The following is a 22,884-nucleotide window of genomic DNA, read 5'->3' as shown; positions in this document are numbered from 1 at the left end:
CAGAGAGCTTTCACTTATAATATGCAATTAAGCATATTGGAAAAGCTATTGAAAATAAAGCATAGTTCCACATTGTTAAAGAAATGAGGCCTGGAAGCAATATTCACAATTATCATCAGGTTAGTTCATCATCCTCTGATTTACAGTGATTTAACAATGTAGCATGGCACACATTTTTCAAAATCCAATTGCTAATCTATTTCAGGTCAAAATGAATTGGAACACAATTAGAACTTCATCTTGGTGTTCTGACCTGAAATGAAAATGCATGTACCAGTGCTATCAAGTTTGCGTTACTTCTAGGTACTACATCATGGTTCTAGGATGTGTTTTCATCATCACAGCAACTGCACCTTGCTGGCTTATCCCTTTTTATTCCTGGAAGAGGTGGAATTCCCTTTGAAGTAAAAGGAAGTTCTGCATGTGAAATAAATGTGGAGTCTCATTGTGGAGGTGGTAGAATAAACAGGGGTTGGGATGAACATAGATACTATTCCAATCCTTTGTGTGTTCCTTTTTTTCTATCCCAAAACTTCCTAGTGAAGGAAGTACTTTTCTATAAGTCTTCCCTACTCACCTACAAAGTGATGTGGTAAAACAAATTTTCACATTTTAATCAAGAAAGATATTAGTTAAGAGGTGATTTAGCAATTTCCAAGGAATCTCTGTTATTTGCAAAATGTATTGGAGAAGGGATCGAATTCTTCAGTGTTTCCTTTGGGACCATGCAATAAAGATGCAGCCTTGTTAATTGGTGAACAAAGCTGATTGGCTGGGATTGCCTTGGAATACTGCATTCAAATTTGGGTAATCCCCCCCAACTTAAGGTTACTGGCTTGTGCAATGTTAAATTGTAAAAACTAAAAGAATAGAGGAAAGACTTAACAATTCATCCCCAAATGCTTTTCTACATATTTTTAATCATATACATGTGTACCCTAATAAGCAAGATAGACACTCATATAAATTTTTTCTCAGAGCTTCTGGGCAGATCGACCTGCTTTAAGAAAACTCTGTATGTGAAAATCCAAATTTAACCTTTTTTTTAAAAAAAAAAACAAAATAATGACCCCCTTGAGAGCCTGTGAGAAACCAAAGGAAAGCTACATCCATTTGCTTAGTTCTGAAGGAGTTTCTATATTTTAAATGTTTAAGGGTCTTCTGAACGGGGAGCGGTTTGTTTTAGCTAAGGGCCTGCAGCCACAAACAGATATGTGAATTTTCTACATAACTACGGAATCTAGCACTTCTTGTAGAGCAGCACTGGTAGTTTTGGGGGCATGATGGTTATGAGAAATTTGAGAATGAGCTAGAAATAGACTTTCTGGGAAAATATGGGCTGAAAGGGATTCTCCAGCCCTTGATACTACATAACAACAGACTCATAGTCGTACTTCTTCGATGAAATGAGACAAATCTTAAGAGCACTGGAGGCTGAAAATGTGACTCTCTGTGGGCCATTTTACTTTTCTCTTCACAGGAGTCAACGAAGCAAGTTCATGAGACTCGGAGGCAAGGACACCAAACCAGGGGTTTTAGCTCCTACCCATGGTACTGGTAAGTGATTAAAGAGCTGCAGCTTCACAAGAGACAGCAAGGGCAAGGCTAGGGCCATAAGATTTCATCAGTCTTGAAAGCAGGGAAAAGGCAGCTTGCCCATGCTTTTACTGGAAACAGCAAAATTCAAAGTCAGGAATTCCAAACTGTCAGAGGAAGGAGTGGATCATGATTTTGTGGGGCCTGAAGCTTATACAACTTTCAGAATACAAAATAAGGTGTAGTGTAGGGCCTTCTAAGAAATCTGTGTTAAAGAAAGGTCCTGAAGCTTATGATATGATCTATAATGTATCTTTATCCCTTGCTGTGTAAAGCATAACATACATCACTCTTTTTTCTATTGACACCTTGATATAACATCACTCTTGAGTAGTAGTAATAATAATAATTTATTGAGCTCTTATTATGTGCTAAGTTCTATGTTAGAACCTTCCTGCATTAGTTTGCTAGGGCTGTTGTAACCCAGTGCCACAAATTGGGTGGCTTAAAACAACACAAATTTATTTTCTGAGCTCCGGAGGCTTAAAGACCAAAACGAGTGCATCAACAGAGCCAAATTCCTTCCAAAATCTCTAGGGGAGGATCCTTCTTTGCCTCTTTCGTTTTCTGGTAGCCTCTGGCATTCCTTGGCTTGTTGGCAGCATCATTTCAGTCTTTGCCTCCATCTTCACATGGTGTTCGTTCCTGTGTGTGTCTTCTCTTTTTTTTTTGAGATGGAGTCTCGCTGTGTCACCCAGGCTGGAGTGCTGTGGCGCGATCTCCGTTCACTGCAAGCTCCCCATCCCGGGTTCATGCCATTCTTCTGCTTCAGCCTCTCGAGTAGCTGGGACTCCAGGCGCCTGCCACCGCACCTGGCTAATTTTTTTTTGTATTTTTAGTAGAGACGGGGTTTCACTGTGGTCTCGATCTCCTGACCTCGTGATCCGCCCAGCTTGGCCTCCCAAAGTGCTGGGATTACAAGCGTGAGCCACCGCGCCCGGCCATGTGTCTTCTCTTATTAGGACACCAGTCATCTTGGATTAGGGCCTACTCTAATTCAGAATGATCTCATCTTACTTTGATTACATCTGCAAAGATCCTAATTTTCCCAAATCAGGTCACATTCACAGGGACTAGGAGTTAGGACCTCAACATACATTTTGGGAAGAGGGGAACACAATTCAACCTATTGCACTTACAGATGACTCCTTTAGTCTTCACACTAATCCTGAGAGGAAGTTATTATTATTACTCTCATTTTACAGTTGAATAAACTGAGAGAAATGCTGTAACTTGCCTGAGGTCGCTGAGCTAGATGCATTAGTGCTGAGATTCCATAATTCCAACCTAAGCCTGATGCCTCCTGTGCCCACACATTTAATTCTGATAGAAGTGAGTAATCAATTTCTATCTGTCTGAAAAAAGACTATAATTATAGCTAGAGTTTTCTTTAATGGGAATCAAGACAAGGACCTCCTTCACCCATTTCTTAATTCTTTGAGATGTTCATGAATGACTTTAAGGACATCATTTCTTAAAGCTTGTTTGGCAGTGATATTTAAAGGTGCCATTCTAAAGTGTTTGGGGTCATACTCAGGTCATTCTAAGAGTCTTATTAATCTCCTATTTAAAGCTACCAAAAATTTTCCTGGCTTAGATTTCTTATAAGCAAAGACTTTTTAAAAACTGTGTATAATTGGAATCAGAACAACACAGCTAGAATTTTAAAAAATGCTCAGTGGCCATGAGTTGGTACCATGCATTTTGGGAGTAGAGGAGTAATTGCTTTATTTATTATAGAAATATCTCATGATTTATGGTATTAAAAAACAGAGATGGTTTGATGAGTTCAGAATCAAAATGACTCACAGTCAGAAATTTTTGAGATCTTTGGAGGATTACACACCTTTATTAGCTGGGCAGTAAAGGAATTCCTAGCAAGAGAAATGTCAAGTATATAGCCAAAGGGAGAATTTAGTTCTCGACCATACCACAAGTTACTTAACACCCTGTAGACCTTAGTTTCTTTCTTTTTTTAATTATTATTATTGTTTAAGTTCTAGGGTACATGTGCACAACATGCAGGTTAGATACACAGGTATACATGTGCCATGTTGGTTTGCTGCATCCGTCAACTCATCATTTACATTAGGTATTTCTCCTAATGCTATCCCTCCCCCAGTCCCCCACCCCCCAACAGGCCCCAGTGTGTGATGTTCTCACCTTGTTTCCAAGTGATCTCATTGTTCAATTCCCACCTATGAGTGAGAACATGCAGTGTTTGGTTTTCTGTCCTTGTGATAGTTTGCTGAGAATGATGGTTTCTAGCTGCATCCATGTCCCTGCAAAGGACATGAACTAATCCTTTTTTATGGCTGCATAGTATTCTATGGTGAATATGTGCCACGTTTTCTTAATCCAGTCTATCATTGTTGGACATTTGGGTTGGTTCCAAGTCTTTGCTATTGTGAATAGTGCTGCAATAAACATATGTGTGCATGTGTCTTTTTAGTAGCATGATTTATAATCCTTTGGGTATATACCCAGTAATGGGATTGTTGGGTCAAATGGTAATTCTAGTTCTAGATCCTTGAGGAATTGCCACACTGTCTTCCACAATAGTTGAACTAATTTACCCTCCTACCAACAGTGTAAAAACGTTCCTATTTCCCCACATCCTCTCCAGCATCTGTTGTTTCCTGACTTTTTAATGATCGCCATTCTAACTGGTGTGAGATAGTATCTCATTGTGGTTTTGATTTGCATTTCTCTGATGACCAGTGATGATGAGCATTTTTTCATGTGTCTGTTGCCTGCATAGATGTCTTCTTTTGAGAAGTGTCTGTTCATATCCTTTGCCCACTTTTTGATGGGGTTGTTTGTTTTTTTCTCATAAATTTGTTTGGGTTCTTTGTAGATTCTGGATATTAGCCCTTTGTCAGATGGGTAGATTGCAAAAATTTTCTCCCATTCTGTAGGTTGCCTGTTCACTCTGCTGGTAGTTTATTTTGCTGTGCAGAAGCTCTTTAGTTTAATTAGATCCCATTTGTCAATTTTGGCTTTTGTTGCCATTACTTTTGGTGTTTTAGTCATGAAGTCCTTGCCCATGCCTATGTCCTGAATGGCATTGCCTAGGTTTTCTTCTAGGGTTTTTATGGTTTTAGGTCTAACATTTAAGTCTTTAATCCATATTGAATTAATTTTTGTATAGGATGTGAGGAAGGGGTCCAGTTTCAGCTTTCTACGTATTGCTAGCCAGTTTTCCCAGCACCATTTATTAAATAGGGAATCCTTTCCCCATTTCTCGTTTTTGTCAGGTTTGTCAAAGATCAGATGGTTGTAGATGGGTGGTGTTATTTCTGAGGCCTCTGTTCTGTTCCATTGGTCTATATATCTGTTTTAGTACCAGTATCATGCTGTTTTGGTTACTATAGCCTTGTAGTATAGTTTGAAGTCAGGTAGCGTGATGCCTACAGTTTTGTTGTTTTTGCTTAGGATTGTCTTGGCAATGCGGGCTCTTTTTTGGTTCCATATGAACCTTAAAGTAGTTTTTTTTCCAATTCTGTGGAGAAAGTCATTGGTAGCTTGATGGGGATGGCATTGAATCTATAAATTACTTTGGGCAGTATGACCATTTTCACGATATTGATTCTTCCTATCCATGAGCATGGAATATTCTTCCATTCGTTTGTGTTCTCTTTTATTTCGTTGAGTAGTGGTTTGTAGTTCTCCTTGAAGAGGTCCTTCACATCCCTTGTAAGTTGGATTCCTAGGTATTTTACTGTCTTTGTAGCAATTGTGAATGGGAGTTTACTCATGATTTGGCTCTCTGTTTGTCTGTTATGGTGTATAGGAATGCTTGTGATTTTTGCACATTGATTTTGTATCCTGAGACTTTGCTGAAGTTGCTTATCAGCTTAAGGAGATTTTGGGCTGAGATGATGGGGTTTTCTAAATATACAGTCATGTCATCTGCAAACAGGGACAATTTGACTTCATCATTTCCTAATTGAATACCCTTTATTTCTTTCTCTTGCCTCATTGCCCTGGCCAGAACTTCCAACATTATGTTGAATAGGAGTGGTGAGAGAGGGCATCCTCGTCTTGTGCCAGTTTTTAAAGGGAATACTTCCAGTTTTTGTCCATTCGGTATGATATTGGCTGTGGGTTTGTCATAAATAGCTCTTATTATTTTGAGATTTCTTCCATGAATACCTAGTTTATTGAGAGTTTTTAGCATGAAGGGCTGTTGAATTTTGTCGAAGGCCTTTTCTGCATCTATTGAGATAATCATGTGGTTTTTGTTGTTGGTTCTGTTTATGTGATGGATTACATTTATTGATTTGCGTATGTTGAATCAGCCTTGCATCCCAGGGATGAAGCCAGCTTGATGGTGGTGGATAAGCTTTTTGATGTGCTGCTGGATTTGGTTTGCCAGTATTTTGTTGAGGATTTTTTGCATCAATGTTCATCAGGGATATTGGTCTAAAATTCTCTTTTTTTGTTGTGTCTCTGCCAGGCTTTGGTATCAGGATGATGTTGGCCTCATAAAATGAGTTAGGGAGGATTCCCTCTTTTTCTGTTGATTGGAATAGTTTCAGAAGGAATGGTACCAGCTCCTCCTTGTACCTCTGGTAGAATTCAGCTGTGAATCCATCAGGTCCTGGACTCTTTTTGGTTGGTAAGCTATTAATTATTGCCTCAATTTCAGAGCCTGTTATTGGTCTATTCAGAGATTCAACTTCTTCCTGGTTTAGTCTTGGGAGGGTGTATGTGTCAAGGAATTTATCCATTTCTTCTAGATTTTCTAGTTTATTTGCATAGAGGTATTTATAGTATTCTCTGATGGTAGTTTATATTTCTGTGGGATCGGTGGTGATATCCTCTTTACCATTTTTTATTGTGTCTATTTGATTCCTCTCTCTTGTCTTCTTTATTAGTCTTGTTAACAGTCTATCAATTTTGTTGGCCTTTTCAAAAGACCATCTCCTAGATTCATTGATGTTTTGAAGGATTTTTTGTGTCTCTATCTCCTTTAGTTCTGCTCTCATGTTAGTTATTTCTTGCCTTCTGCTAGCTTTTGAATTTGTTTGCTCTTGCTTCTCTAGTTATTTTAATTGTGACGTTAGGGTGTTGATTTTAGATCTTTCCTGCTTTCTCTTGTGGGCATTTAGTGCTATAAATTTCCCTCTCAGCACTACTTTAAATGTGTCCCAGAGATTCTGATACATTGTGTCTTTGTTCTCATTGGTTTCAAAGAACATCTTTGTTTCTACCTTCGTTTCATTATTTACCCAGTAGTCATTCAGGAGCAAGTTGTTCAGTTTCCATGTAGTTGTCTGGTTTTGAGTAAGTTTCTTAATCCTGAGTTCTAATTTGATTGCACTGTGACCTGAGAGACAGTTTGTTGTTATTTCTGTTTCTTTACGTTTGCTGAGGAGTGCTTTACTTCCAATTATGTGGGCAATTTTAGAATAAGTGGGATGCGGTGCTGGGAAGAATGTATACTCTGTTGATTTGGGGTGGAGAGTTCTGTAGATGTCTATTAGGTCTGCTTGTTGCAGAGCTGAGTTCAGGTTCTGGATATCCTTGTTAACCTTCTGTCTCGTTGATGTGTCTAATATTGACAGTGGGGTGTTAAAGTCTCCCATTAATTTCGTGTGACAGTCTAAGTCTCTTTATAGGTCTCTAAGGACTTGCTTTATGAATCTGGGTGCTCCTATATTGGGTGCATATATATTTAGCATAGTTAGCTCTTCTTGTTGAATTGATCCCTTTACCATTATGTAATGGCCTTCTTTGTCTCTTTTGATCTTTGTTGGTTTAAAGTCTGTTTTGTCAGAGACTAGGATTACAACCCCTGCTTTTTTTGCTTTCCATTTGCTTGGTAGATCTTCCTCCATCCCTTTATTTTGAGCCTATGTGCATCTTTGCACATGAGATGGGTCTCCTGAATACAGCACACTGATGGGTCTTGACTCTTTATCCAATTTGCTAATCTGTGTCTTTTAATTGGGGCATTTAGTCCATTTACATTTAAGATTAATATCGTTATGTGCGAATTTGATCCTATCATTATGATGTTTGCTGATTATTTTGCCTGTTAATTGATGCAGTTTCTTCATAGGATGGATGGTCTTTACAATTTGGCTTGTTTTTGCAGTGGCTGGTACCGGTTGTTTCTTTCCATGTTTAGTGCTTCCTTTAGGAGCCCTTGTATGGCAGGCCTGGTGGTGACAAAATCTCTCAGTATTTGCTTGTCTGTAAAGGATTTTTATTTCTCCTTCACTTATGAAGCTTAGTTTGGCTGGGTATGAAATTCTGGGTTGAAAATTCTTTTCTTTAATAATGTTGCATATTGGCCCCCACTCTCCTCTGGCTTCTAGGGTTTCTGCTGAGAGATCCACTGTTAGTCTTTTGGGCCTCCCTTTGTGGGTAACTCGACCTTTCTCTCTGGCTGCCCTTAACACTTTTTCCTTCATTTCTACCTTGGTGAATCTGACAATTATGTGTCTTGGGGTTCTCTTCTTGAGGAGTATCTTTGTGGCATTCTCTGCATTTCCTGAATTTGAATGTTGGCCTGCCTTGCTATGTTGGGGAAGTTCTCCTGGATAATATCCTGAACAGTGTTTTCCATCTTGGTTCCATTCTCCCTGTCACCTTCAGGTACACCAATCAAACATAGATTTGGTCTTTTCACATAGCCCCATATTTCTCAGAGGCTTTGTTCATTTCTTTTTAATTTTTTTTTCTCTAACCTTGTTTTCTCGCTTTATTTCATTAATTTGATCAGACCTTAGTTTCTTGTTCATAAAATGTGGAAATGGGCAGTGGTTCTTAAGGTATTTTTCTATGTCAAGTTATTGCTCTAAAATTTTCCCACGCTATATTGGGATTTAAAAAATATTGACTACAATTAGCCATAAAAGCAAATAAAAAATTTAGAATAAACACCCAACATCATTCTATTTTGCAAACTGTTTTTTCATGATAGAAATTTTTGCTTAATAATATTATATTTTATGTCAATCCATGATGAATGGACATGTCGGGTTTCTATGGCTTTGTCTCCTTTCTCTTCCAAGCATGTAGTATAGACCAGGGGTCCCTAACCCCCGGCACTGGCACTGATCTGTGGTTAGGAACCAGGCCACACAACAGGAGGTGAGTGGTGGTGAGTGAGCATTACTGCCTGAGCTCCAGCTCCTGTCAGATCAGCAGTGGCATTAGATTCTCATAGGGGCACAAACTCTATTGTGAACTGCACATGTGAGGGATCTAGGTTGTGCACTCCTTATGAGAATCTAATTAATGCCTGATGACCTGATGAACAGTTTCATTCCCAAACCATCCCTCCTGCACCCCCATCTATGGGAAAATTGTCCATGAAACCAGTCCCTGGTGCCAGAAAGGTTGGGGACCACTGGTATAGATTATCTGTTGAAATATTTCAGATCTAGAAACTCTAATGGAATTGAGGTGGGTTCTCTGATCCACTGGTCCCACCCAGTACCTGGGGTGTGGGCTTTAAGCAACACACTATCATGTCCTGCCCTCTGAGGGATGTGCTTTCTGATGGTATTCTGTGTAGTTAGTATAGAGCTCAGCAAAATGTCAGAGAAGAGGTGCAGATCCTTTGGTTCACAATGCATGAAGATGTAGGTGGAAAACTGGGAAAGCAGGTTCTCACCCCACAGTGGTGAGAACTTCTGATGAAGACACACCCCCTGGCAGGCACTGCATGGTACTGAGAGCACTCACCAATGCCACCACAGTGACAGAACTCAGTCCTGTGTAGACCTCTCAGGTAAGCTCTCCCAGGTAGACCCTCTCAGTAGCCTATAATCCTCCATAATCATACACTACCTTCTAGCTCCTCTCCATATCACACTGCAGGAGGACATGGGATCTGACCTTTTAAAAACAGACAAACCAACAAAACAACATCTAAAACATTCCCAAAAGTCCATTACGGTACCTATTCTTATCTCCCTTGTATAAGTAAATGAACAGATGTAAAACTCAATCTCATAACCTCTGTAAACTGGCATTAATAATTCAGCCTTTTATTGACTATTATTTTCTGCTGGCCAACAAGCTACCTAGGGCCCTAAAAGGCAATGAATTAAGATATTGTTGCCCATTAATTTAATAAAGTCTATCCATTTATTCATTTCCCCAATCAACAAATATTTATTGAATGACCATTTTATGTGAGTCATAATTCTAAGCCCTGGGTATACGATGCAGAGGAGCAAATCGAAAAGAAATATCCCTTGCCTTCAGGGAGCTTGCAGTCTCACTTGTTAAAAACAAGTCAAATTTGATGATGCGTAATGGAAAGTTAAATTATAATTAATATTTTCCAGCATTTATTTTTATTTGTAGTTTTAGCATTCATTAGATTTTAAAGGTATATCACATATTTGTCTTTCTGTCTACTTTATCTTTAATTTTGTATTTGTGACTGGTGGGCATTTTTTAGATTACTGGATCCTTGAGAACAGGAAGTTTTTCTATCTTTTGTACAGGTCTTTTTACAACAAATGCTTCTTAATCAGCACTTGTTAATGATTTTGTCATTTAAATTTACACAATTTTAACCTTGGAAGAGGCTTTAGAGATCATCTAATTTAATTTTCGAATTATATAGGTGAGACAATGTAGGCTCTAAGGGGAATAAAGTTTTTTTATAAAATACTAGAAAGACCTATAATTATTAACATTGTTGCCAGGTTCACGTAGTTAGTTTGGTCAAAATAGACTAGAATCTAATTCTTCTGAATTATTTAATAAAATATTTCACTCAGTAACTATTTATTGAATAAAATGCAGTTTAAAGAGCTTTGATTTCAGACAAATGTCTCAAATTTAATGTTATTTCCTTCCTGCACAATCTTTGCCAATTTCTTCATTTCTCTGAGCCTTAGTTTTGTCACAGGTGAACTGGGGATAAAAATAATACATTCCTTTGAGAATTATTATAAGGATTAAATAAGATAAGATATGTAAAATACTTGGTATAAAATAAACTTAAAACCGACAGTCTCTCATCGTATGGATGGCCTATTTGCAACATGGCTGCCAAATGTGTATGGAAGTCAGGAAGAGGTGAACAGGACCTGAGGTAAACTCAGCATATTCTCCAGCTCTCTTAGAGACACAACTGGAAACAGTAGTTCCATTTTCAAACTAAGAAAACTCATCTGGTTCTTGCACAATTCACAGGGAGGAGGCAGAGGCTAACTTGATACTACAGGAACTGAAGTGGCTAATTTGAACATTAAAAATAAATATTTAACTTTTTGTTGTTGCTGTTCTCCAAGAGGGTGAGTTGAGTCCTACTGATTACACTATGATTATTCCTTAGTCTTGCATCGGTGATTTATTCAAGTGCCTTCCGCCATATGTGAGAGATCATATTCCTATCCTCCATCTGAATAAAAAGTAAATGTAAGTAGCATTACTTAAAACTATGACGGCCGGGCGCGGTGGCTCACTCCTGTAATCCTAGCACTTTGGCAGGCCGAGGCAGGCGGATCACGAGGTCAGGAGATTGAGACCATCCTAGCCAACATGGTGAAACCCGGTCTCTACTAAAAATACAAAAAATTAGTTGGGCGTGGTGCTACGCGCCCTGTAGTCCCCAGCTACTCGGGAGGCTGAGTCAGGGGAATGGTGTGAACCCGGGAGGCGGAGCTTGCAGTGAGCCGAGATCATGCCACTGCACTCCAGCCTGGGCGACAGAGCGAGACTTCGTCTCAAAAAACAAAAACAAAAAAGTATGACAAGATAACATTATCAATTTTTTCTTTTCACTGACAGCTGTAATTATCTTATACCTTTAATCTCTGTAATAGTTTACTGTCTTTGAAATAAACAGTGTTTGGGGAAGAGAAACATAGAAGCCTTTATGTTTAACGGCACCTGATTACCTAGGCTTTTTGGTAGTGCGCTTTGGCTGTGAGGAATAGGAGAGAGAAGTAGCTACTTGCCAAATGAAATAATCACTTTTATTTCATTATCTTTTTCTATACTGACCACCTAACCACATGACTTTTATTTCATTACCTTTTTCTATACTGATCACCTAACCACAACAATGACTATTTGTGAGAGGGATGATATTATAAAAATATAAATAAAATCATATATGCCTAAATAAATAGGGTATATTCATGCAATGGGATACAAAATGATCTGAGACCTAGCTACCTATCTGAAATACTAAACAAACTATTAACTTGCATAAATTTCTAAATTAAAATGTTGAGTAAAAAATTTAAGTGAGATTATTATTAATATAAAGTTTAAGTGCTACTATTCCTTAATGAATCCAGTTTAGGAAAAATATCTATTTTATTTTTATTTCATTTTATTTATTTATTTATTTATTTATTTATTTATTTTTTCTTTAATTATTATTATTATTATCATTATTATACTTTAGGTTTTATGGTACATGTGCGCAATGTGCAGGTAAGTTACATATGTATACATGTGCCATGCTGGTGCGCTGCACCCACCAACTTGTCATCTAGCATTAGGTATATCTCCCAATGCTATCCCTCCCCCCTCCCCCCACCCCACAACAGTCCCTGAAGTGTGATGTTCCCCTTCCTGTGTCCATGTGTTCTCATTGTTCAATTCCCACCTATGAGTGAGAATATGCGGTGTTTGGTTTTTTGTTCTTGTGATAGTTTACTGAGAATGATGATTTCCAGTTTCATCCATGTCCCTACAAAGGACATGAACTCATCATTTTTTATGGCTGCATAGTATTCCATGGTGTATATGTGCCACATTTTCTTAATCCAGTCTATCATTGTTGGACATTTGGGTTGGTTCCAAGTCTTTGCTATTGTGAATAATGCGGCAATAAACATACGTGTGCATGTGTCTTTATAGCAGCATGATTTATAGTCCTTTGGGTATATACCCAGTAATGGGATGGCTGGGTCGAATGGAATTTCTAGTTCTAGATCCCTGAGGAATCGCCACACTGACTTCCACAAGGGTTGAACTAGTTTACAGTCCCACCAACAGTGTAAAAGTGTTCCTATTTCTCCACATCCTCTCCAGCACCTGTTGTTTCCTGACTTTTTAATGATTGCCATTCTAACTGGTGTGAGATGGTATCTCATTGTGGTTTTGATTTGCATTTCTCTGATGGCCAGTGATGGTGAGCATTTTTTCATGTGTTTTTTGGCTGCATAAATGTCTTCTTTTGAGAAGTGTCTGTTCATGTCCTTTGCCCACTTTTTGATGGGGTTGTTTGTTTTTTTCTTGTAAATTTGTTGGAGTTCATTGTAGATTCTGGATATTAGCCCTTTGTCAGATGAGTAGGTTGCGAAAATGTTCTCCCATTTTGTAGGTTGCCTGTTCACTCTGATGGTAGTTTCCTTTGCTGTGCAGAAGCTCTTTAGTTTAATTAGATCCCATTTGTCAATTTTGGCTTTTGTTGCCATTGCTTTTGGTGTTTTAGACATGAAGTCCTTGCCCATGCCTATGTCCTGAATGGTAATGCCTAGGTTTTCTTCTAGGGTTTTTATGGTTTTAGGTCTAACATTTAAGTCTTTAATCCATCTTGAATTGATTTTTGTATAAGGTGTAAGGAAGGGATCCAGTTTCAGCTTTCTACATATGGCTAGCCAGTTTTCCCAGCACCATTTATTAAATAGGGAATCCTTTCCCCATTTCTTGTTTTTGTCAGCTTTGTCATATTTATTTATTTTTTTTGAGACGGAGTCTTGTTCCGTCACCCAGGCTGGAGTGCAGTGGCGCGATCTCGGCTCACTGCAAGCTCCGCCTCCCGGGTTCAGGACATTCTCCTGCCTCAGCCTTCCGAGTAGGTGGGACTACAGGCTACTCGGATAGAGACAGGGTTTCACCGTGTTAGCCAAGATGGTCTTGATCTCCTGACCTCGTGATCCGCCCGTCTTGGCCTCTCAAAGTGCTGGGATTTCAGGCATGAGCCACCGCGCTGGCCAGGAAAAATATCTATTTTAAAAACATGGGTGGGAAAGATGTTCAACTTCATGACAGCAATTCCCATGGGGAATGAAGGAAATTAAAGAGAGGGACAAAGGAGGCTTCAATAGACTTTTTTTTTTTGCACTAAAAAATGCAACAAAAGTACTTTAACATGCAATTGAAAGTAGAACTTCCTGTGATAATGCAAATATTCTGTCTCTGTGTACTAGGCCACAAATAGCTACTGAGCACTTCAAACGTGGCTAGTGTGACTGAGAAACGGAATTTTTAATTCTATTTCATTTTAGTTAATTTACATTTTAAATTAATTCAAATTCTAATGTGGCTAGTGGCTACCATATTGGACAGCCTAGTGTTAGACCACAGAGAACATTTTAAACCTTCCGTTTGACTTCACTTTGGGAAGATCCCATCACATTGTTCTTTCATTATGAATGTGACTATAAATATTTGAAGAAAACTAAACAATCTCTTGATAACATCCTTTAGTATGGCAAAAGGACAACTGAAAGTTATTGAGGTATTGGGGGAGGGTGGAAAAAGAATTAGATTTGTGAAGTGGAATGAGTAGAAAGGTCACTATCCAGTTCTGTTGGGTGTCTATAGAAAAGAAAGAATCAAAAGCACTTCAGGTACTCATGGGGGGTACTTCGGATTTGGTAACAGATTTGATAACTGAAGACTTAATTTCCCCAGTGACTCAGCTGATACAGGAGGTTTTATCTTTTTCAGAAAATTAAGAGTAAATTGGCTGGCTCAATAGACTTACTGACTCCGGTTAGATAAGTATTTGCTGTGTTTATTAAGTTGTTTATGTAGTATAATAATACAAGTGATTTAATAACGATAAGACTTCAGATAAATGTCAACACACTTCCCACTCTGCAGCTGGTCCATTTCAAGCAGTTAAAATAAATTAAAAGATAAAACACCACTCACAAAAAAATTGATCATTGTCCAAGGGAAACATTTAAAACTGAAAGAAATCTTCCACTTTCAGTAGACAAAGACATATGCATATGTGTAGGAGATGAACCTCTTTGTAATCTAGCAATTCTTTACCTAGAAGGAAAGGACAAGAAGCTATGTTTTGTAGGTGTTTGCTGTAATGAGATACAATTTAAAAGTACTTACGGTTTGTGGACAAGTATTAATGACCAGTGTTATTTATAGCACAAGTAATAGAGATCTTTGAATGAGACAAAATAATTACTATTAATTTTGTTATTTATCTGTCTTTATATACATCAAGACATAGCTAGTGAAAGCTTACTAAAAGCTGTAAATGTAGATGCTATTGCTGAAATTTAAATAACGTAAAGTGGATCTGAATTTTGCCCAACCTTCTCTGATTACATCATTTTGGGAAAAGAAGTTTTGTTTTTTACTTGTAGTTTTTCTAGAACATCATCTAAAATTTAAAAATATAGTAAAAAGGGTGATAATATTAATGCTAAATGGCGAGTTAATGGGTGCAGCACACCAGCATGGCACATGTATACATATGTAACTAACCTGCACATTGTGCACATGTATCCTAAAACCCAAAGTATAATAATAATAAAAAAAAAGGGTGATAATAGAGAAAGAAGATATATCTTCATGGTGGTTAAATCATTGTTTCAGTGGAGTTATCTTCCAGATTAGGGGCGATGAGGCTCCCTTCCTCCGTCCTCACAAAGCACTCAGGGAAAATTTTTACCATTTCATTATGCCCCTCATATATTTTTTCCATCTAAGGAAAAAACTTCTATCACAGTTGTTGGCATATGGAACTTGCTTAAAAGAATATTTACAGTGCTGTTCAGTTTAGAAGTGATAGCCCAGAGGGCCCATGGTGAGCTCTTGGTGAATTCGGAGCAACTGCACTTGCTTACAGGACACCAAGGTTGCTTTCACATAATAGGAAATATTGTATTAGCACATAAAGCTTGATGCTAATGATGTCAACTTCTTGGTTTGATCAGAAAAACATTATTTACCATACATGGCTCTGGATTGGTCTTCTGTCTTTTTGAAAATTGTATGGAATATTTGTAAGTGTTATACAAGCTGTTTTTCAAATGCTTGACGCACACTGACATTGGACATTTGCCATTTCAAATGCTTGGGATGAGATGTCGATCTGTTCTACGAACTGAAAAGTTGGCCTTTGTAACCAGGTGTGGTAGACTATTTAATGGCCACACATTTCTCCAATCCTTGTATCCAGGCCCCTGTGCAATATGACTTTGCTGTTCCTTCCATCCAGAAGTGGAGTCTATTCCTTTAGACCTAGATGCAGGCCTAATCATGTGACTTGTTTGACAAAGAGCATGTGCCAGAAGTGATGTTGTGTGAGTTCCGGAGGCTGGGACTTAACAGAATTTTCAGTTTCTTCCTTTGCATTCCTAGAATGCTACCCTGAGACCTCCATGTGACGAAACTTGTGCTTACTGGAGGATGAAAAGCCATTAGGTGAACTGAGGCTTCCCAGCTGACAGCCAACACCAAGTATCAGACAGTTGAGTGAGGCTACCTTGGACCCTGCAGCCCATCTGATCCTCCAGCTGAGTGTAACCACATAAGTGAGCTCAGACAAAGCCCAGAGAAGACTTTTTGTTTTAATTCACCAAATTTCATAGTAGTTTGTTATGCAGCAAAGGGTAACTGAGACACTGAGAGTACAGCTTTTGTTCTGATTCTTAAGTGAGATTTTTGTGATAGCCTATAGAAAAATAAAGAAAAAGGATGCATTGTTAATTTCCAGATTCTTCTGGGTTTTTAGAAGGATCTTAATTCCCTGATTTTGAGAGTGACATATAACTTAGTAGGGAATGACAGATGTTTTCATTAGTACAGTGTTTAAATGTAAAAGGTAAATTACATGATTAATGTTCATGCATTATTACTAACTTGTCCATTCTGTTCATGCAAATGCATTTCGTGCAACATATTTTTCATGGTAGAAATTAAAATTATTTTCTTCAGGAGTTATGAGAATTAAATCAGCTGATGATTGACAAGAACAGTGGTTGAGATTTCCAGAGATTCTATATACAGGAATGACTCATCCAAATTTACCACGTATTGTTCATTGTGTATATTTGTTAACCTCAGGAAAGTGTCTATGAAATGCTTGAAATAACTATAAACCCACACATACTTCTTATTATTTTACTGTGGTTATTTTGGTTGTGGTGGTTGTTTCAGATTGCTCTGGGTCTGTAAGCAAAATTTAAAGGTTTTTTTTTTTTTTTTTTAAGTAAAAAAGTGTAGAAAAGAAAAAGCTGGAGGAACGAGGAGAAGTAGTAGCAAAAATCATTCCTTAGTGCACTTGCTATGGGACTGCAACCTAAAGAAAGGTTAAAAGTTGTGGTGAACCTTAAGCAGTTTTAAAATATGCTCATATTAATCAATATTTCTCCAAATATCGTATCAGTACAAAATTTCAACAGCAAGAGTAAGCACCTTTTCACCAAGTTGTAGGCAACTGAAAATGCTTCTCAATAAAACATTTTCCAATCTCAGCTCAGAGAAATAATAATCTTATAAAAATATAGTGCTTAGAAGGTTGGAAGAAAGAGCAGAAAATTGCAAAACTAGGCACAAGAAGTCCACCAGCTGTTAGAAAGTTCAAAAAGTCAATAAATGAAGCTAAATACTAGTCTTCTAAAGTCATTTTTCAGGTAAGATAAATAGGGTCTTTTTCACCTTAAATTCTCATTTGACAGTATCCCAGCACATGTCTTGGCTATTAATACACTTGGGTAGCCTCAGGGAGACTTTCAAAAAGTGGTTCTTAAGACACTGATATTCTTGTCTCCAGACTCATGAGTCATTTGGACACACGCATTGAATTTAAGAAGTAGTCACTTCCTCACCGTTGAGGAGCTGGTAGAAAACACATGATTATTGTATTGGAGATTCAATAAACATTCTTTCATTTTCAAAGTAGATTCTCACAACACTATTCTGAAACCTTTCACGACTGGGTCTTTGGTGAGAAACGAATAATATGTCTTAAATTTGTCCCTAGACCCATGGCTCTGACCATCTCTGCATACCCCTCCCCAAATAAAGACAGTGAGGTACAATAGGGAGCAGCCACAGATGCTCATCATGAATTTCTTCTAGCTAATAGGAAATAGACCTTGTTAATTTTTTTTTTTTTTGACATAAAGTTTTCTGTGGCATTGGAGCTGTTTTAATGGGGATTTGTTGCTGGGAGAATTCTAGGATCACTTTTTAAAAGATGGATGTCTGATGTTTGCATTTTTAAAAATTACTGAAATGTTCTTCAGTCTTGGTTTAGTTACAGAAGGTTAGCTGAGGTTGAGGTAGAGAGCATACTTTTAAAATATGGAAACCTAATCCTGTGTGTGTGTGTGTGTGTGTGTGTGTGTGTGTGTGTGTGTGTATGAATACACAGTAAGCTTTAAAGAACTGGCTCCTCCATATTAAACATTAAGTAGTTTGTTACAATGATATGCACTACGTATCAACTATATGTAAGGCACTATGCTGAAGGCAGCCAAGGGAGAACAGTCTTGGCTCCTAAGGATCTTCTGATGTAGCGAATTTATGTTATATGTTCTTGTCTTTCACATTAAGTTATTTGGATCCTAACAATAATGCCCCTTATTTGGAGATACATATACTTTTTGAATAGTCACTAACTGTAGAAGCGACTTGGAAACATGGAAGTGCTTATATCTGTAACCAGTTCATAGGCAGTTGGTGCTTAGCTTCTTTTGGCACAAAAAAAGAAGTTAGTGTACAAATCAATATTTAATGAAGGAGCAAAGAAAATACAATATCCTATTAAAATAGTATGTAATTTCTGCATGTTGCTTATAAATGATTTTTCATTTATGGCAGTGTAAGTAAGAGGAGAGCTGTTTTTAAAAATCTTTTGAAACAAATAAGAGAAAACTATGTCAGACCTCTAATATTGCCATTAGGAAAAAAAAACATTTTGGCACAGAACTCTGGCATTTTAATCAGTTTTTTATTTCCTATTGTAATGACTTGTGTTTTGTGTCCGTGAGTTTTGTGGTAGCTGGCTAAGTGACTCAAGAAATAGTTGTGTGGTAATATAATAGTTTTGTTTAAACTGTAATATACAAAATGTTCTAGGTGATGTCCAATTAAATGAAATATACTTTACGGGTGAAAAGACTCATGTAATATCCTAAGGTGCCTTAGTCAGATTTATGACAGCCAATTTATAGGCAGGCACAATATTACCCAATTAGCAACCTTGGCTTTATGAATCAATTGCATTATGTATTTTTAGATTTCAACATCTCTTATGGTCAATCATCTTTCAACATTGAATACTCAAATGCAATTTCAAAATGAGGGAGCCAGAATCATTGAATGACATAGATGCTTGGCCAGTTGTTTTATGATGCTGGTTATTGAGAAAGTTAATAGTTCTCTGTTGATAGCAATCATGTATCTCTAACAATACTATCATCAAATTAAATGCTATAGAAGTTAGCTGGTATGTTTAAAATATTATTAGGGAATATATATTATCAGTGAATATATATAATACATATATAAAATAAATATATATTTTATATTTTAGCTATATAAAAGTAAAATAAAATTTAATTTTTTATTAATCATCTCATAGTGGGGTTTTCCAAGTATTTATTGTATTTGGTGAAGGAAAGAATGGATTTTATTCAATAGAATGGTGGGGCAGGTCTGCATGTCATTCAGTCCAAAATAATTGTGTACACTTCTTTGAAAAAAAATAAACTACTAAGATGAAAGTTAATACAGAAGGAAGATGCAACGAAAACCTCTATATAGAACAGCTCACTGTCAATTCACCAACAACTGTATCATCTAACATCCACTTGCTGAATATTCAGCTTATCTGTTGACTAGTTTGTTTAGGACTCAATCCCTTGTTGAATGGCTTTGTAATTGTTTGAGTTCTGTCTGTCCCCTCTCTCTCTTACTGGCTATTTCTCTCTCCCTCTCTCTCCCTCTTTATAAATTCTTAGAATTAACCAATAAAACACTTAGTTTGTCTTAGGCAATGCTGCTTAATGTTATGCCCTTTATAATTGATAGAACTGTTTTGTACACTTTTATTTTATATCTACATCTATATCTACATATTTATATCTATATAGTACCTGTATCTACATAGATTATATACATATTTATCTACCGTGCTTTTCAACATTTTAAGCACTTTTTAAAATCTAAAGACTTATTCTTTTATGTTTGATTTTAAGGGATTTAATTTAAGGTGGCCTAACGATTTGGAGACATTTTCCTAGTAGAGAACTTATAAGAATGCTGGATAAATTTTTTAAAATAATAATTTAAATGCATGGCTTGATTCAATGGAAAGTAAGAAAAGTCCTTGGAGGCCAGGAACAAAGATAAGTTAAGGATGCTAAAAATAGAGGCAGCATTGAAACCAGTCTGCCCTGAGACATCAGTTGATCTCTGCAGGCATGGGAGCTGGGACTACATCTGTAGGAAGACGAGAGGCAACGTCTGAGGACAGAACAATGAGAGTTTGGTTGGAGACTGGTGAAGGAACACCAAAAGGGTGTTCACAGATTGACCTGTAACGGTGTCTCCCAGGGGGAGGAAGTAGAGATATTTGCCTATATTGATCCTGGCCTTAGGTAAAGGGTTAAAAAGAAAGTCTCCTTTTAGAATTGATTCTCACAAGCCCATCCTCCTAAGGCTTTAGGGCCAGAGTTTATACTATTACACTACTGTGGGGGGAAAAAAAGATAAAAACTTGGGCTGACTTGTAGTTTAAAGGGATTCCAGGCTGAGAGGGTCTGTTTTTCTTGGAAGAGACAAATGTGAATACATTTTGGAGCAACAAAATTTAAATCCAGACCATAATATTTCCCATAAATAAAGTTCCAGGAAATATGAGCTCATAATAATCACAAGCATACAACAAAACAAACCACTATGCATGAGAGTCTGCATTAAAAAATAATAAATAGGCCAGGCGTGATGGCTCATGCCTGTAATCCTAGCACTTTGAGAGGCCAAGGCAGGCGGATCACCTGAGGTCAGGAGTTCCAGACCAGCCTGGCCAATATGGTAAAACCCTGTCTCTACTAAAAAAAAAAAAATACAAAAATTAGCCAGGCATGGTGGTGGCTGCCTGTAGTCCCACCTACTCAAGAGGCTGAGGCAAGAGAGTCACTTGAACCCAGGAGGCAGAGGTTGCAGTGAGCCGAGATCTCACCACGGCACTCTAGCATGGGAAACAGAGTGAAACTCCATCTCAAAAAAAAAAAAAAATAATAATAATAAATAAAAACTACCCAAAGAGACCCACAGAAAGTGTAGATTTTGGAATGAGCAGAAACAAAAGATTAATACATTAAAAATAATAAAAGTCTCTCAAGGTACGATGAAGAAATAAAAGAAAAATAATCAGACACTTTTGAAAAAGAACAAAGTAGAACTTCTAAAAATGAAAACTGTAAAAATTGAGACTAGAAGAGAACACTTGTGTTAAAAATCAGATTAGACACAGCAGAAGATAAAATTATTGAACTGAAATCTCAGTCTTAATAAATTACCAAGAGTGATGGGCAAATGAGAAGTTAGGAGACATACTGGAAAGAGTGGAAGGCTTAATATAGATCTAATCAGAGGTCTATGAGAGAGGAGAGGAAAATGAGGAATAAACAATATTCCAAGAGATAATGGCTATGACAATAAGACACACCAATCTTTAAATTCAGGAAGTCCAAACATATCCCAGAAAGATATATAAAAAGAAATCTAACCCTGTGTACTGTAAACCCTAATTAAAAAAAAGAATAATATATAAAATACATAAAGAACACTCACAAATTGATCAGAAAAATACAAATTACAAATAGAAAAGTGGCAAAAGAAATAAGTTTTTTATGGAATAGAAAGAGGATTAGCTAATAAACATATAAAAATATACTTAACATTATCAGAAACCAGGAAAATACAAATAAAAGCAACAATGAAATCATTTAACACTCACCAGATTGGAAACATTCTGAACATTATTTTATTTTATTTTATTTGGTTGGTTTGTTTGTTAAAACAGAGTCTTGCTTTGTCACCCAGGCTGGAGTGCAGTGGTGTGTTCTGGGCTTACTGCAGCCTCTGCCTCGCAGGTTCAAGTGATTCTTCTGCCTTAGCCTCCCGAGTAGCTGGGACTACAGGCACACACCACCATGCCTGTCTAATTTTTGTATTTTTTTTAGTAGAGTCGGGGTTTCACCATGTTGGCCAGGCTGGTCTTGAACTCCTGACCTCAGGATCTACCTGCCTCAACCTCCCAAAGTGCTGGGATTACAGGTGTGAGCCACTGTGCCTGGTCTTTTTTTAAATTTATTTTTATTTTTTTGAGACAGGATCTCGCTCTGTCCCCCAGGCTGGAGCAGAGTGGCATGATCATGCTCACTGCAGCCTCAGCTAATTATTTTTAATTTTTTGTAGAGACCAGGGTCTCCTGAAGTTGCCCAGGATGACCTCAAACTCCTGTGCTCAAGCAGTCCTCCTGCCTTGGCCTCCAAAAGTGTTGCAATTATAGACATGAGCCACTGTGCCTGCCTCCAAATATTTTTTAATATAAAATGCTGGCAGGTATGTATATGTCTTAGACTGCTTGGGTTGCCATAACAAAATATCTGTATGGCTGCAAGGCTTAAACAGCAGAATTTTTTTTCCCTACAGTTCTGAAGGCTGGAAATCCAAGATCAAGGTGCCTGCATGGACAGTTGCTGGTAAGGCCCCTCTTTCCAGCTTGCAGACAACCACCTTCTTGCTGTGTCCTCACATGGCTCTCGTCTCATAAGGGCACTAACCCCACAATGAGGTCTCCATCCTCATAAACTCATTTAAACCTAATTACCCCACAAAGTCTCCACCTCCAAATACCATTGCATTGGGGGCTACGGCTTCAACGTTTGAATTCGGGGTGGTGGGCACACAATTCAGTCCACAGCCATGTGGTAGTGGGAACTATCATGCAATGCTGGTGGAAGTATAAATTGGTATAATCACTTTGGAAAGCTATTTGGCTCATGTGCTGGTTATTCTCTACTGTCAGATTCATTCTCTGCCCTGCTTTTTTCTGCTCTAGGCTCTGGAAGGCTGATGCTGAGGACTGCATCAGCTGGACTGCTTTGCTTCTGGTTGGTCTTGGCTAATGGAAAGCAATGGCAGGAGACCAGAGGGCAGAAGACAGTTTGAAGTATGTTTTCCTTCATCTGGCCACGTCTGTCTTTCTTCACTTACATCTTTTGCTAATGGCCCCTTTCTTCAAAGGTCCAGGTGTCACTGAGTTTCAGCAACAATCTCTCTTTTCTTTGGAATTACTGCCAC

General features: G+C 37.7%; 1 protein-coding gene across 1 annotated transcript in view; it reads left to right on the top strand.

Moving 5' to 3' along the window:
- Positions 1 to 22,884, top strand: part of LOC134739828 (zinc finger protein 283-like) — a 90,022-nt gene that overhangs the window by 48,322 nt on the left and 18,816 nt on the right. Inside the window, exon 2 of the mRNA XM_063667143.1 lies at positions 1,481 to 1,557. Within this exon, the coding sequence (XP_063523213.1) occupies positions 1,500 to 1,557 (58 nt within the window). The 5' untranslated portion in view covers positions 1,481 to 1,499. The remainder of the gene's footprint in view (positions 1 to 1,480; positions 1,558 to 22,884) is intronic.

The sequence above is a fragment of the Pongo pygmaeus genome, chromosome 6 (assembly GCF_028885625.2).
Source record: "Pongo pygmaeus isolate AG05252 chromosome 6, NHGRI_mPonPyg2-v2.0_pri, whole genome shotgun sequence".
Classification (NCBI taxonomy): domain Eukaryota; kingdom Metazoa; phylum Chordata; class Mammalia; order Primates; family Hominidae; genus Pongo; species Pongo pygmaeus.
Note: the sequence above shows the minus strand (reverse complement) of the source record. Positions and strands in the feature narration are given on the sequence as shown.